General features: G+C 43.8%; 1 protein-coding gene across 11 annotated transcripts in view; it reads left to right on the forward strand.

Moving 5' to 3' along the window:
• Positions 1-15654, forward strand: part of arid1b (AT-rich interactive domain 1B) — a 173377-nt gene that overhangs the window by 107600 nt on the left and 50123 nt on the right. For all 11 annotated transcript variants that reach the window (XM_079693227.1, XM_079693230.1, XM_079693231.1 and 8 more), the window contains exon 5: positions 12383-12683. In XM_079693227.1, the coding sequence (XP_079549353.1) occupies positions 12383-12683 (301 nt within the window). The remainder of the gene's footprint in view (positions 1-12382; positions 12684-15654) is intronic.

Consider the following 15654-nt stretch of genomic DNA (forward strand, 5'->3'; position numbering starts at 1 on the left):
TTCAAACTGCAGAATCTTGATTCCTCTGTAAATTACTGTACAGCGCTGCACCAAAAAGCCAAAAGAAAACGCATTTCTCGAAAATCATATCGTAGTGTACTTCTTAATTATCTGTAATTGTCAAGATGCTGTTAAAATCGCACATTTAAAGTCAGGTGCATTCCCCAAAATTAATCAGTTGATGATACATTTCCCAACTCCAGCCAACAGAAACAAACGATCCACACAGTGGGGTTTAATTGAAATGCGTAATTGCATTGTTACTCACACTCGTTCTCATGCTAATGCACCCCCGCACACACGCAAGCATCCGCCTCCCCTGTCATTTAAACACACGGACCTGCACTACACGTTAATACTGTGCACTCACAGCTGAGAGACAGGGAGAGACACATAAACTCAAACATCGACTCTAACACGGCAACATGCTGCACATACAAAGTGATGTAGTATACACAGGTAGACCAACAGAAGTCTGTCTGACAGGCACACACACACACACACACACACACACACACACACACACACACACACACACACACACACACACACACACACACACACACACACACACACACACACACACACACACACACACACACACACACACACACACACACACACACACACACACAGACAGCATCCCAAGGCCTCTCCACATCTCAGTTAATCCAAGCCGTCAGTCAGTGCTCCGGGGCCTGGATGATGCCGTTTGATTGTAATTGCAAAAACCGGAGGCAGACGAGGGAGAGCCAGGGATGTCAATAGACAGGTGGAGGGACTGAGGGATGGATTCCTCCTGCCTACCCACAAGTCCCTGCTCAGCACGCTGTGTGACTTTGTGTCAGCAGTTTGTCTTGTGCATAGCTAATGACGGCTCAACTGAGGGGTGGGCTGCTGCTCTCGTTCGATCTCTCTGTCTCTCCATCCTCCGGTCTTCAGCCGAATCCCCGACAAATGAGATTTTGCCCGAGGTGGATGGACGGCTGGTGTGTGGAGCGAGGCCTCTGTCTGTCTGCCTGTCTGTTAAGAAATCTCACAAGCCATAAAGGACCCGGAGGTTTTTCTCCTCGCTAACCTCCCTTATCTTTTCTCCTCGCCCCCTTCTCTTCAGAATCCTCTCCCGTCGTTCTGTCTCTCTCCTCCTGCAGCACCGTCTTCTCATTTAAGATGGAGGCCAGAATAACTCACGGTGAATTGTTTTAATGAAGAAACAGGGGGTAGGAGGGAGGGGAGGGGACATAGAGAAAAGAAAGAGAAGGAGGAGAGGGCAAGGGCATCCAGGCACACTAAGCAGCAAGAACATTGGAGAGATGAAAAAACAAACAATAGACGGAGTGGGTTTTGAAATAAGGAAAAAAAAAAACAGCTTCTCCAATTAAGGAGAAGTTTTTTTCATTCTGTTTTGTTTCTTTGGTCATGGACAGTCAGTCACACTTGCTTTTGTTGAGTGTGTGATGAATTACACCCCTCCACTGCTTCTCCTCTGCCTTTGTTGTGGTGAAGCTCCAGCCGTCTGTACCTCCTACAATATTTTTTGCGCCGTGAATTCTCCATGCCTGTTTACCAACCGGGGTTCTTTTGAACTGGCATAGAGAAATGGCTTTTTGAAAAGTCTCTTTGATGGTGAGCCCAATTTGTTTTCACCGCTAAAAAGTTTGTTTGAACGCTGTGAGATGTGGGCTGACGTCGAAGCCAGGGCCTGTCCTGAGAGTGCTGACTCTCTCAGTGTGTGTGTGTGCAGCTTGTATAATTTGATTAACCTGAAATGAGAATTGTATCGCCTCTTTATTGTTCCATCAGCCCACTGTCTCCATAATTGTCTGTCTGTCTATTTGTCTAAGTAATTACAAATCCATTTGAACAGCAGCAAATGTGTGGAATAATGATGTAACATAAAGATGTCTTTATTTATATTTAGGGATATTCTTCTCTTCAACTTCTTTTCTGCGGACAAACACAAGCAAGAATTAGCTAGAGGCTACTACCAGTTGATGGTGTAAGTTATGTACATAAAGGATGATAAATACAATCGGAACAGAATACAATACCCTTCCTTTACACTTTTACATGTGCTTTTACTGTGGATATAAAGTACATAGGTAGTTTTATGAAAGCTTAAACCAGTGTTTAGAATTTAAACAGTCATATTTATCTGCGCCAACATGATAGGCGCCAAGTAATTCCATATATGTAAGTCAGCATCTGTAATTTTCAGTGACTTTCAGTAGTCAGTAGTAGACTTCATTTTATTATTGATGATATTAGATAGACATCTTTTATCCACTGAAAATGCACTTTAAAAGGCTCTGAGTAAACACCTTTCATTAAATGACGTCGCCATGTCATTTTAATACAATATGACCGAATTTTAAGTTCACACAAACATCGTTAGGCGGGGCTAACCAAGGTGATTAGGGAGCAAGCTGCCATATTCCATACATCCTCCAGCTGAAAGACAGATTGGGAACCAGGCGTTAATTCTACAGCGCAGTACCTCTTCGGAAACACAGATCAGGACCAGACGTCTCTCAGAATTTCACCAATCACATTATTGATCAGTGGCGGGGCTGATGGATTACCGAGGCAGACGCACTGACAGGCGGCACGTCCAATGGGGGAAGAGTTTTGCAAGGCACCGATCAAACCAGACCTTCAAACCAGACTCCCCCCCCTCCCTTCTTTTGATCAGACTCATTTTGACATTGATGCATAAGTCTCCGCAGCCCAGGGCTGGCTGGATGGGAGGAAATGCCACAGATCCCACGAGAGTAGAGGGATGGGGGATTAAACAGAGAAAGACACCCCGTTTTTGAAAAAGAAGTAAAAAGGAAATCAATGTTTCCTCCCTCTGCTGACAGGGTGTTTAGAGATGCAGCCACTCTTGTGTTTTCTGCAGTCTTTACTCTTCAAAAGAAGCATTTTGGGTTTGTGTTTAAACCCGTTAGTCTGCCCCCTCACCTACTGAAGTCCTGTGTGGAGGTTAAATCGATACAAATCATCACTATCATCCCCTGCGCTGTCCTCCCCCCCTCCACATCCCCTACTTCCAAGCTCTAACTTCCTTTCTTTATTTCTCGCCACTTCTATCAAGGAGAAGTGAATGGCACGCGTTTCATCTCTCCAAAGCGACGTTGGGCCTGAACCACCACAGAGGCAGGGCTGGCTAACATTGAACTGGATTGGGTAGAATGAATTCAAAGGCAAGAGGGAAAAGAAAGCAGCTGGGGGAAACACAAAGGGATGGAGCTGCAGATGGGAACTATCCTTGCCTGGGTTTCTCTGATGTTCCTTTAAACACACACACACACACACACATACCTCCACCGCACCCATTACTATCAACCCCTCTTTCTCTCTCCCTTTCTCTCTCAAGTCATCCTTTTATTTGTCATGTTCAGAGGATAGTACCAAAGCATCTGAGGAATGGGAGGTTACAGTGTATTAAAGGAAATGTTGTTTCACAAAAATGGTCATTCCCCTTTCAGCAGGAAATACAGAGGCTGTGTAGTTACTGCACTTCAAAGCTGCCCGGAAAACTTCCCATGAAACGACTTTGATTGTCTGCATCTAAAGGGGACAAGCTGGGGAACTTCCCACTGGTGCCTCGGCAAAGCCTTTCTCACGTTGTTCTAGCTTTTCTGCTGTATAAAAATAATAGAGTATGAACTTATAAGCTTATGTGGAAAAAATGCAGGCAGGCAAAAAACGTGTTGCTTCAAAATCCCATTTGTTGATGGATAATCCACGCATTTAGAAGAAATTGAATATTGAATCTGAACATTTTAATTCTAAATCCACAAGAAGAATCTGACCTTACACACCGATTGCTGGCATGAAAATCTATTTCCTGATTGTGCTTATTGACCCTAAACTCTTGAATCTCTCTTAGATACAGCAACACTGAAGAGGAGTCATTCGTGTTTTTTAAATGGGAAGAATTAACATTTGAGAATTAATGTCATCCTGGAATGAAGCACGTCATTCAAGTATCCGTTTATTGTCATTGAAAGTCCTTTACTGACTCATTTTGATGAAAGATAACACATGGAAGCAATGTTTTGGTGAGGCAAGTAGTCTGAGGAAGCTGGTACTTGCAAATGAGTGTGGAGAGGGGGCATTAGAGAGAACCAGGGAGAAGTTGGACTGGTTGTTAGTACTGGTTGAAGTGAAGAGGCTGCAGTCGGGTGGACTGTCTCCCTGACGCACACATACATACACACACATACAACCCCACTCACAACCCCCCACCCCCCTTCGCTCCTCCAGTGGCCCTGTCGGTGTGCCAGGGCGGGTGATTACCGACGCTCTCCCCCAATTATGGGCTGATTATTCCGCCGCGCTCTAATTGACTGGGGAGATATGCAAATGGCTGTCATTTGGGATGATAAAGGATGCGGGTGCTGGATGCCCCCTGCATTATTTAGCCTCGGCTGTACGCAGCGTGAAGGATGTGGCGTGCGCTTTAATTGCTGAGGAGAGAGAGGTTAAGCTGAACGAGCAGCTGAATTAGAAATGAGGAATTTGGGCCCTTTATTTATTTCTTTAATTTTCCTCCTCATCTTCCATCTCTCTCTCTCTCTCACACACACATGCATATGTACACACATTTCTCACACACTCGTGTCATTTTTTTCCAAGTTTTCTCTTGGCTGAGTGGAGAGGTGGTGGGGGTGGGTGGCAGGATGTCATGCTGGAATGCCATAAATAAAAACATTAGTGGAACCAATATGTGCAGAACAAATAGGGTGTGTGTGTGTTTGTGTTGGTGTAAGAAGAGGCTGTGAGTGGTCGGCTTTTGCATTCAAGTGTGTGAACAACCTTTGCGGACTGATGGAAACTTTCCACAGCTTAAACAATAAGTAGGCCTGTCTCGTCTACCTTGGCAGAGCTGCAGTTTAAAATGAAAGCAAATATAAGTACACACTTCCAGCCAATATAACAATGACCCAACTCAGCCGTGTGAAAGGTCGGGCTGGTGGGCGGGTGGAGTTGGAGTGTTTGGATCTTCGACTTCAATACCTGGACACACAAAGAACACCAGCTTCCATCTTTATCCTGCCACTTAAAGGATGTTGTTGGAAAAACTTTGCAGTCATCGTTGTTGCTGCAGAAAACAGTTGGGGGGCATTTAGTGAATATGGCCCACCGGCTAAGAACTCCTCGCTGCTACAGCTTGGCATATTATCAGGGGGAATCAGAGTGAAACTCAACACTAATCCCTCTGGTTTGGAGACAAGCAGCGCCAGATTTGGGAGTCTTTAACAGCTTAGGGGTAATAGGGCCTTAAACGTCCCTTTGAATGCGTCCCGCCCCATATCTCCACATTATGAGAGGCTTAAGAGCCGGGGCAGTTATCACTCAGTGAGCCCCCTATCTTACAACAAGCAATAATTGCTAATGCGTTGTAGTCACTGTTAGCATTATCACCAGATTTAGAGAGTCTATCGGAATCCTGAGTCAGGTGTCCAAGCTTCTGTTTGACCCTCACGCCTGACTTCAGGACCGCTCTTAGTTTTCTCCCCGCTCAGTGCTGCTGGTGGAAAACAGAGAGCGCTTTCTTTTCCCCTTATCGAGATGCCGCGGCATTATCAAGAGATTGTCTGGGCTTTGTGAAGTGTGCTGAAGCAGAATTGAAAAGAAAAGCAGAGTTGCTTTTCAGTGCTCCTCTGCACAACTTTGGGAAGCCCTGAACAGTTTGTTCTAAGGCTGCTTTTGTTCCGGATAATAAAAACAGAGACAGAGTAAAAACATTGACTTCAACAAAGTGGCTTTCCAAATAGTGCGGAGTGTTTTTCAAATCACTAAATAGTTATTTTTAAATAACGAGCTTTTGTTTGACCACTGTCTACATGCAATTATTTCATACTTACACCGTTTCTACACTGGAGGTGTAGCATGAGCAGCACATTAGCAGAGCAGCAGCCTCAGTAGATATAAAGGAAGTAGCACCACAAGCACTCAATTTGATTTCTGCCAAAGAAATAAAGGGCTTGTTGGATCGGCCCTAAGTTTAAAATTAGGCAAGATTTAAACACCTTCAATATCTCATGATGTGTACAAGTACAAAACCATGCATGCCTCCAAGGAGAGACTGTCTGAAAGTGCACCCTGTTATCTCTATTTGTATGATTCATTGCACTGGGACCTGAAATATGGTAAAAAAGATGGTAGGCTTTTTGTCTCTGGTTCGAGTGTGGTCATTTGCAACAGATACAACTTAGTTAGTTGCTAACATTATTACCCTGAAAGGTGCTTTCACTTCATGGAGGCTAGATGGCTGATGTTCAATATCGAGCCCAAGTGCCTTCAAACCAGTAGATAAATACACCCTGACCTGCTTGGAGGACAATGATGTGTAATGCAGTCCAATATACTCAGATAAACAAACGTTCTCAATTCTGTGTTGCTCTGTTTATGTCCTCACTGCTGCTTTTGCATGGTCACTATGTTCCATCTCTGAGATGGGACAAACAGATAGTGTGCCACCTGTGGCTGTCTGTAATAGACTTACTGGAGGACAATTGGAAACTTGACTCGTCCGAGAGAACATGCAGCCTCCAAACTCGTGGCACAACCCAGACATTCATGGGAAGGCATGCTAGCATAATTGAGTGCCTGCTGGGTGCTCCTAAAGCCCACACAGGTTTCTTGGCGGGCCTGAGGCATGCTAAACATCTCCCCTTGGTTATCAAAGAGTACCCTTGCCTGTATTTGGAGTCTCTCTGAGTGAAATGCTCAGTGAGGAAAGGAGGCACTTGGCAAAGACCCTCAGGAGGTGGCAGGGAGTCTGTTTGAGAGCTCTTATCTCCACACACACTGGCTCATACATATACATGTCCCAGTTTGCACACAAACAGTCACATTATCTAGCAAAGACATAACCCGTTAAGGCATGTTCCCACATTCCTACACAGAATTATTAAAGCAGTGCAGGACTGTACATTAGCATGCACATTTTGATCAGCATTTTACAGTGTAGTGCTTAAATCTTCATAATTTCTATCAATCATCATCATCACCAATTATAATCATCATTTTGGTAGACACTCCAGCTGATTGACATCAAAAATAGAAATGATGATGTGGGTGTTGTGTTAAATCTCCGTCCCCTAAGTCTCTCTCTATTTCTCAGCTCTCTTCTTCTTTCTGTACTTAATAGCACTTAGTGAAGGGAATTACAGTTGGTACTCTACATGGGGCATCGCATTAAAACCCTCTTTCACACATACACACACAAATGCGCGTTCAGCAGTCCATTTGGATTCATTTGCATGGCATTTCATTTGGATATTTCCTCAATCGACGGTTAGGGGGGGAGGATAAAAAAGCATCTTTGTGTAATAGCATTTCCTCTTAGTCTCCAGTGCTCCATAAAGATAGAAAACACAGCGGCCGGAGTCAATAAACGAGTGCAGTGCTGCCATGAGCAGACCTGTCCCTCAGGCATACAAACGATAGCTGTTTGAGTTAATTACAGTTTACATCATCATATTTACCCCGAGAACAGAAACAGAGATTAAAACTCTCCTCTGAGCCCACAGAGGTGTTATTTCTGTATATACTGTACCACAGTGAAGTGCAGTATAATCGTCGCTATGAGTAACATTATAATTCATTTTACTCGTGACCTGCGAAAACATAGCCCCTATATGGACACTTTGGTCAAAACTTCTATACAGCACAACAGTGTTGATAGAAAAATAACAATAAAAGTGTAGGTCAGCGTCTTTTCAAGAGTGCCTTCAGACAAAACTGACCTGATTTTATATTCAACCCTTTTTCGGCTGTAATCGTTCTAAATACTGACCATGAAAACATATTTTCGTAATGCAATTCCAATGTAGGAGAACGGGGATATAATCCACAGCCTTAGTCGTTTTAAATATGAATTCTAAAGTTCAGCCGCAGCTAATGTGAGGCTTCAGCAGTAGGACTATATTGGAAAAAATTGCCCATTTCTGTTTGCCCCGACAGTGTTTCTTTATCGGTTTTATTTAAGTTCTCAGTTGACCCAAACCATAAAAGATAAATACAGCATGTTCTCACTTATCTCTAGGAGCATCTAGTCATGCAAATATTTTCGGCTTTATTTGCCTAGGCTTTGAGATAACTATCTCAGATTTTCAGTAGCTGGAAAATTATTTTTTGGTGCCCGCAGCATTGAAAAATTGACATTTTAAATATTCAACAGCAACAGCATTGTCCAAAGACAGATATAGTCCCCATGTAAACTGCGGTTACAGCGGTTGTGATTTAGAGAAATAAGACACTGTTTTGAAATGTGTTGCTTTCAAAAAAACATGAATGTCATTTTTTTATGTTTTGAGCACAGCAAACAAATTATACACACTTTTAACTAAGACAGAAAAACAGATGTCTCATGACTTGGACAAATAAAATAAACTTTGATAACGATATTTAACTTTAAACTATTGCATTTTTAAATATATTTTGTCACTATACTGTATAAGGGACCTGGTACCAATGCTGTTTTCCTTTGGCAGAGAGAGTTGATATTTCTTTAACAATTATCCTGTAAATGAAACATATTAATCAAATACTGATGTGAATAATTACTGTCAACTTGTAACATTGGTACTGCAAAGTGTATCTTTTGATTCGGTTTAGTTTGAAGCCTTAAGGGAGGTTGTTTTTGAGTGTTACCAGTACATTAACAGTGCTTGGTGGCTGTGTTTGGATTTTTCTTTCAGGCTCTAGTTAGCTGGCTAGCCATCTGGTGCAGAGCCTTCAGCCATACGATCCTTCTGACTGGGGCACACAGAGAGAGACAGAAAAACAGATACCCGATGTGTGTGTGAGAGAGAGAATTATGTAGCTAGTTCCTCCAGTCGCTCTCCTTTCCTGTAGCCCACAGGAAGCTGCAGTCATTGGCTCCTCCCTGTCTAGACAGAACTACTTTTGCTCTCGCAATAACACACACGCTCTATATACCAGAGCAACTTTGATTAATTCCCAGTGTGTGGTGAGAGGAGACAACATCAGCACCATGGTCAGGGGAAAAAGGCCAACCGTCTGCTGGATGTTATAGCTCCCTGCTTCACACCGATTCCTTATACCCTGTCGCGCTGTGTGTGTGTGTGAGAAAGAAAGAGCAGGTCAGAACTATGAGTGAGGGACAGGTTGGTGAGTGTGTGTGAGTGTTAGTGTGCGTGTTTGTGAAGCTTCATCTGTCCCCTCGGCCGCATCAGTGCTCAAGCATGTCTCTCTGTGACAGCCCATCAGCCTTTCGCACACACACACACACACACACACACACACAAACACACACACACACACACACACACACACACACACACACACACACACACACACACACACACACACACACAGACATACACACAAACAGAGGTGCAGTAAAGATGACAGTGCAGGCAGGCGCCAACACCAGCGAGGTGAAGGGTCACGAGCGACTGCTTCCCCAATGTTGTGTGAAATGTGTAGATGACAGTCTCGGCCCATTATGTGCGTATACGCGACTGTATGTGTGACCGTCTTGAGACGGGTGTTGGTGGGGGGGTGGCATCTCAAAGTAACTGGTTATTATCACCTCAATATTTTTCTTATTATGACAATTACATGCTCCAGGAGCGAATTAAGCGATACAGGACGCCAAGCGGGAGTGGTTGACAGCTATTTGGAGACTCAATGCACAGAGCAATTTGCAGCCCCGAGCCAAACAAATTGGATTTGGGCCACTTTGGATCAGGGCCCCAGATTGTTGGGCGTTTGGATCGTCCGACCGCATGCCTGCCTGGCTGGTTAGCTGGCTGGCTGGCTGGCTTTGATTCTTTACACATGACTATGTAGCATAGGGTTAGCCAGGTAACACAGTGCTCCATGGCCCTTGACAAGAATTAAGTGTACATGTTGAGGAAGGTTGTGTGTGTTGATAAATGCATTATACTGTAGGTGCATCATGAATTGACTTTTTTACGGTAGTTTTTCAGCAACCATAAGTCATAACTGTGGGTTTATTGGGTATTTACAATTGACATTTTTATAGTCTGCGGGTGTTAAGCTTCCCACCCTTTCATGTTATTATTCTGCTGCCACTTTTTTGGTCTTGGGCCACACAGCTGTGCTCAAGTGTGTGTATAATCCAAATGAGCCTAACAGCCTCTAAACGAATTACTGGTACACATTTTCCCACCCCTAAACTGCCACTGGAAAAGCTGGCAACAGCACCCAATTAGGTGAAATGCAATTATTCCCATCCATTCACACAATTAGCCCGTGGGTTAACAACCTAGCCCTACGTAGGGTTAGCTCTGGGTGTTTTGGAAAAAGCCATCGCCATGGTTACACCCGCTCTCTTGGTAACCCTGCTGTTTCAAATGGCATGCACCTGGGGGCAGCAGGTCGGTTTGCAAATAACATTAAGCCCTATTGGTTGAGGCAGCGCGTGACATCACTCGGCTCAGAATACTGGGTGATATGATTTGCTGAGACAGGCAGTGGTACCACGGGTGAGAAAGACAGAGGGAGAGAGAGAGCGGAAAGCGAGTGCCCCATGTGTTCAACCGAGCGAGGGTAGATAATGCCAGGCGACAGACTGGCAGGCTGGCAGAGCGGGTGGGCACTCACAGCGGCATGATGGGAAACAAAGGCTTTGTGTGTCACCGCCGAGATCGCATTACCCAAAACAAGCAGCCATGGACCGACTGCCACACTGACTGGGTTGTCTGTTCCACAGGCTAAGACATGCATGGATAGAGAGACATGGGAGGCGCCAGGCTCACTTTCTTTATATAAAAGAGCATGGGGCTAGGGTAATGAGGAAAAAGTACAGTGTTTGCTACTGTTGACATTGAATTGACAGTGTGGCAGAGCTGCGTAAACTCAAAATAAATACGATATTTGTAGCCAATGCATTCAAGACACGATGGGTTAGCAGATATTTCTAGTGCTCTAATGTTGCCCATACTTATTATTTTATTTGAACTACTAGTGATTTTCTAAGGCAGAGTGAGGCTGCTATTAATGTAGCTTTTATAGTATGGCACCAAACTACACTTTATATGAAAAACAATAGGGAGTTGTATATATTTTTAAACAATTGTGACAGTGACATCTCCAAGAAAGTGTGTTTAGTGTTTGATGAGAGAGTTGAGGATTCATGATGTTTTTCGCTAGTGATGTATTGAAGCTTAAAACTAATTCAATCAAAATTATTATTTGTTCATACTTATTCTTTTAGTTTTTTAAAAATAATTATGTAATATTTAGTTTCAGTTCACCAGAATATTTTTCACTGATTGGTTTTCAGTAGATGTATAGTTTGGGTCTTGGGATTTTAAGACCTGATGAAAGCTTCATATGACATAAAGACAGACAGACACATATCATTATGGGGTGACAGTCAGGGTTGCACAGGACCCAGGTGGGACGGGTCAACAGGCCTGACGGAGCAGGCAGGATCAGCTGCTATACACCCGCAGCACCAGCCAGGAAACAGGGGTCACTTACAGGTGACTTCCCCTTCTTCAGCTACAGCTGGGACACAGCCGCTCGCCTCTCTATGTGTGTGTCTGTCTTAATGTGTGTGATGTGTAGTTAAGGGTCAGCCATCACATTGCATCACATCTGGTCTTCTCTTTACCTCCACCAATCTTATATCTATCATTGCTGTCTTAGTACTTTGGGGCTGCACACTTTAATACTTTATTCAGTATTCTGTCAGCAGTATTAGTGGGGATTCCCTGGAATCAATTCTGGATGGGGAGTACCTACTAAATACACACACACACACACACACACACACACACACACACACACCCACACACACACACACACACACACACACACACACACACACACACACACACACACACACACACACACACACACAAAGTGCTGTGCTCACCACAGGGAATGAAAAGTGTAATATGAACTCACCCTTGGTCTGGATGAAAGCCCACTACAATTCATTTTAGCCACAGCAGCCACTGTAAAGTAGTTTCTTTTTATGTAGGTAATGTTTTTGCTCCTCTGCCATATTAAGCACTGCCTCTGACTGCAGATACTTTATCTCAGTGATTAAAGTAAGAAAGTTAAAAACAGTTTGGTACATGCTTTTAAACTGCACTGCCTTGCAAAAGCAATGGAAGTAGTGTGTGTTTTTGCCTCATGTGTTTCCCTTGTTCTTTTTTCTTCTTATTTTCAAGCAGTTCTTTCACATTATGATCCCGTCCTTCAGCCAGTCATATGTCAACCATGCGGAAATAGTTGAAATAGTGCTGATCTATCATGACATTATATGAGCTCACGTTCAAATTTGCCACCTGCTGCATGTCACAACATATCAAATGCTTGGGTGGGCTTCAGAGAGACTCACTGTGCATCCTGTTTTCTGTTCCAGGATCTGTCCGGCTCCATTGATGACCTCCCCACTGGGACGGAGGGGGGTCTGGGCTCCGCTGTCAGCGTGGCCGGCTCCTCCAGCAGCAGCACCAGCAGCCAAGGGGAGCAGGGAGGGGCCGGCAACCAGGGACAGTCCCCCTTCTCCCCTCACGCCTCCCCCCACCTCGCCAGCCAGAGGAGCGGGCCCTCTCCATCCCCTGTGGGCTCCCCCGCAGGCTCCACTCAGTCCCAGCACTCGCGCTCCGGCTCCGGGCCCATCTCTCCTGCCAGCGGACCCCCAGCCAACACCTCTGCACCAGGTACGCTTTCCATTAGGGCCTCTACAAGTATGTTCACCTGCATCTCCATAAACTGATTTTATCTTGATGGAAGATACAACTTGTAGCATGATAACTTCATTAGTGACATCCCCACAAACAAACAAGACTATAACTGTCAAGAGGAACACACACTGCACCGCATTTTACATTGTCTACCACAGTGTTAGGTTCCCTGGGAAATTTGCAAAATTGCTTTACAGCTTAAAGGGGAAATTGCTTTGTGCCACCAAACAAGAGTCTGCTGTTTGAAATCAACTGAGAAAACAATCACAAACATTCCCCCAGTCAGTGACGTCTAATGAAGTGTATTGCCTTTGACAGAGAAATAAAGCAGCTGCTGTGACATCACTAAAAGGGGCGGGGACAGAAGTTTCAGTTTCCAGCGATTCAGTTATGATGTGCTTTTTGAAATCTTGAATGCAGTACCGTTAGTAAATGTGTTGCTGCTGTAAGCATTTCACAGTTTTCACACCTATAATTCAGCTTGACCTTTCCATATATTTTTGCTATTAAAAGCCCTAAGCCGGATTTCATTTGTTTTTAAATATGTGCATTTAAAGAGGATTTTTAAAAAGGTCATGTAGAAAACTGACCCTGATGCAGAATAGGTATTCACGTTTCAACAAATAACAACATGGTGTGTTTTGCATTGCAAGAGTAGATTGCAGGAAAAAAGGTTTTAATAACGAAACAGGCTAAATAAATCAGCCCTGAATAAACAGGAGGTGTTTCTGTCTTTTAATCTAGATTTCCTATTACTACCCATAATAATATTGTCCATGTAAATCTACATACTGATGGCATATTAACAAACCCTGGAGTGCAGTGGCTGATAGCTCCATGGTGATTGGACTTTATTTTTAAAGCGCTTTTTCCAGTCTTTGCAACCTCTTAATTGCGCATCACTTGGAAATGCTACCTCACAAAAGATGTTACTCTAATGATATTACAGCTTGAACATGCCCATACATTACTGCAAATATCCATGTTGAAAAGTATACATTTGCGGCAAGAGCACAGAAGGCAGTACAATGGGGAAAAAACATAGGAACAATGAGGAAAAAAACTTGACCATGAGATACAGACCCTAAACAACAATTCCTCCATTTCAGGCTAGGAATCTAAACATAGCAGAAATAATTGGGTGTTAAGATTATAATTTTTTTATTTGGAGTCTCATTTAGACGGAATGATCCAGTTTTGTGCCAAGTGTATTGATACAACCTTATTTAAATGTATCCAAAAAGCACAGGAGCACAGAGGAGTTATTTGCTTGACAGCACAGTTAGGGTGCATTTCACTGTTTTGCAGGTTCTTTGGGAATCACACGTTTTCTTTTTGTATTATGTGTTCAGGTTTAGATGTTGCAAACATTGTGAAATCGTTTTATTTGTATTCGCCCCTCCGACTTTGCTTGGGTGTTAGGCAAGCACAGTTTAACCTCTTTTTAGAGCTGTGCAGATGACCTAAAGCATAAAGGTGACACCACACTGGTTTAATAGCTTCTCTTTTTTCTCATCTCCAACTCACCATATAATCCTTCCAGATCAATTTTCATTCTGCCAGTTTGGACAGAGGATGAAGCTGAGTGCACACTGCACCAGACAAATAATATCAATCCAGCATGTCTAGTCTTTGATGTCTCTGGCCCATTTGAAATCCTAATTCAGACCGCTGAAGAATATTAGAGCTTAGTGCGGAGCTCATTTTCCTCACACAGTTTTTGTCCTTGCATAGAAAGGATTTGTTACGTCTTTGATCGCGATGTTGTAGAAACACGTCTGTTCATTGCAGGGGAATTTTGATAGAGTCAATCTCCCCTGTGGCTCGCACAAGTATTTCCAACATTTACTAATATTTCCTCTCCAGTCTGAGTGCTAATGAATTGAGACTGACTGGTAGTGGAGGAGCTCCTATCTGATTCTGAGTCTTATCTAAGATATGGCAGGCCAAACAAGACACCAACAGGATTATCAGACAATGCACGGTGTGTCTGTCTGTCTCCTGAGGCCACAGTGCAGCGCATAACCATTTAGATAAACACTGAGCATTATAAAGCAGTGTGGATTTGATTTGCCTCAGAGAGGCCTGTGAATGTGTGTGTGTGTCTTCACCTGGCCTCCCGTCATCCCTCCACCTCTCTGCCCGACTGCGTGGCCGACCGGCGCATCAGCATGTCTCAGGCCTGTCAGTCACTCTGACAAGGCGGGGCAAAGTGTCTTGAGTGAGATCCCAATGCCAGCTCCTCCCCCGCACCTCCTCGAAGCCGCTTACCAGAGTGATTGACGCTAATGAAAAACTGGGACAGTGGTTTTTCCTGGCGCCCGTGCCAAGAATCATGACGAGAACCCGGGATGAGGCGGCGAAGACGGGAAGCGAAACTGATCGCTGGGACGTGATTAATAAGAAAATATTAAAAAATATTCCCCATGCCAAGTAAATGGTGATAAAGCGTGGAGCAGTGAGTAACATCTGGCATGTTTTAGCGGCTGTACTACAATCAGTTTGAATTAGATCAAGGAGCAGCCAGCCTCAGAGAGACACAGGAGAACTAATGTGGTTAGCACACATCTGATTACCAACGCTCCACTTTCTAACACTTCATCACAAGTTAGGACACTTTGGCTAATGTTGTCGTTTTAGTTTCTTACAAGTCAGCGAGGGAGGGGAGGGGGCAAGAGAGCAAGCAACAAACAGCACTGTGTATTTGTGTGTTGTTGTTTTTTTATCGTCAGTACTCCCACTTGTGTTACTTACGAAGCCATAAAAAACCTTCTTCATTATTCAAACCAGCCGTGTGAACAACAGTGTCCTCCTAATAAACAAAACAGTATTAGGCTAATTAATAAGCGTGAAAAAAACAGTTTTTATCTGCAGTAGTATGGCTCCAATCAAGGAAAAGTCACAACAACATATCTTGTGGCTGAAATGCATTCTGGGTGTGCAGGTC

The sequence above is a fragment of the Notothenia rossii genome (genome assembly GCF_949606895.1).
Source record: "Notothenia rossii genome assembly, chromosome: 7".
NCBI classification, from domain to species: domain Eukaryota; kingdom Metazoa; phylum Chordata; class Actinopteri; order Perciformes; family Nototheniidae; genus Notothenia; species Notothenia rossii.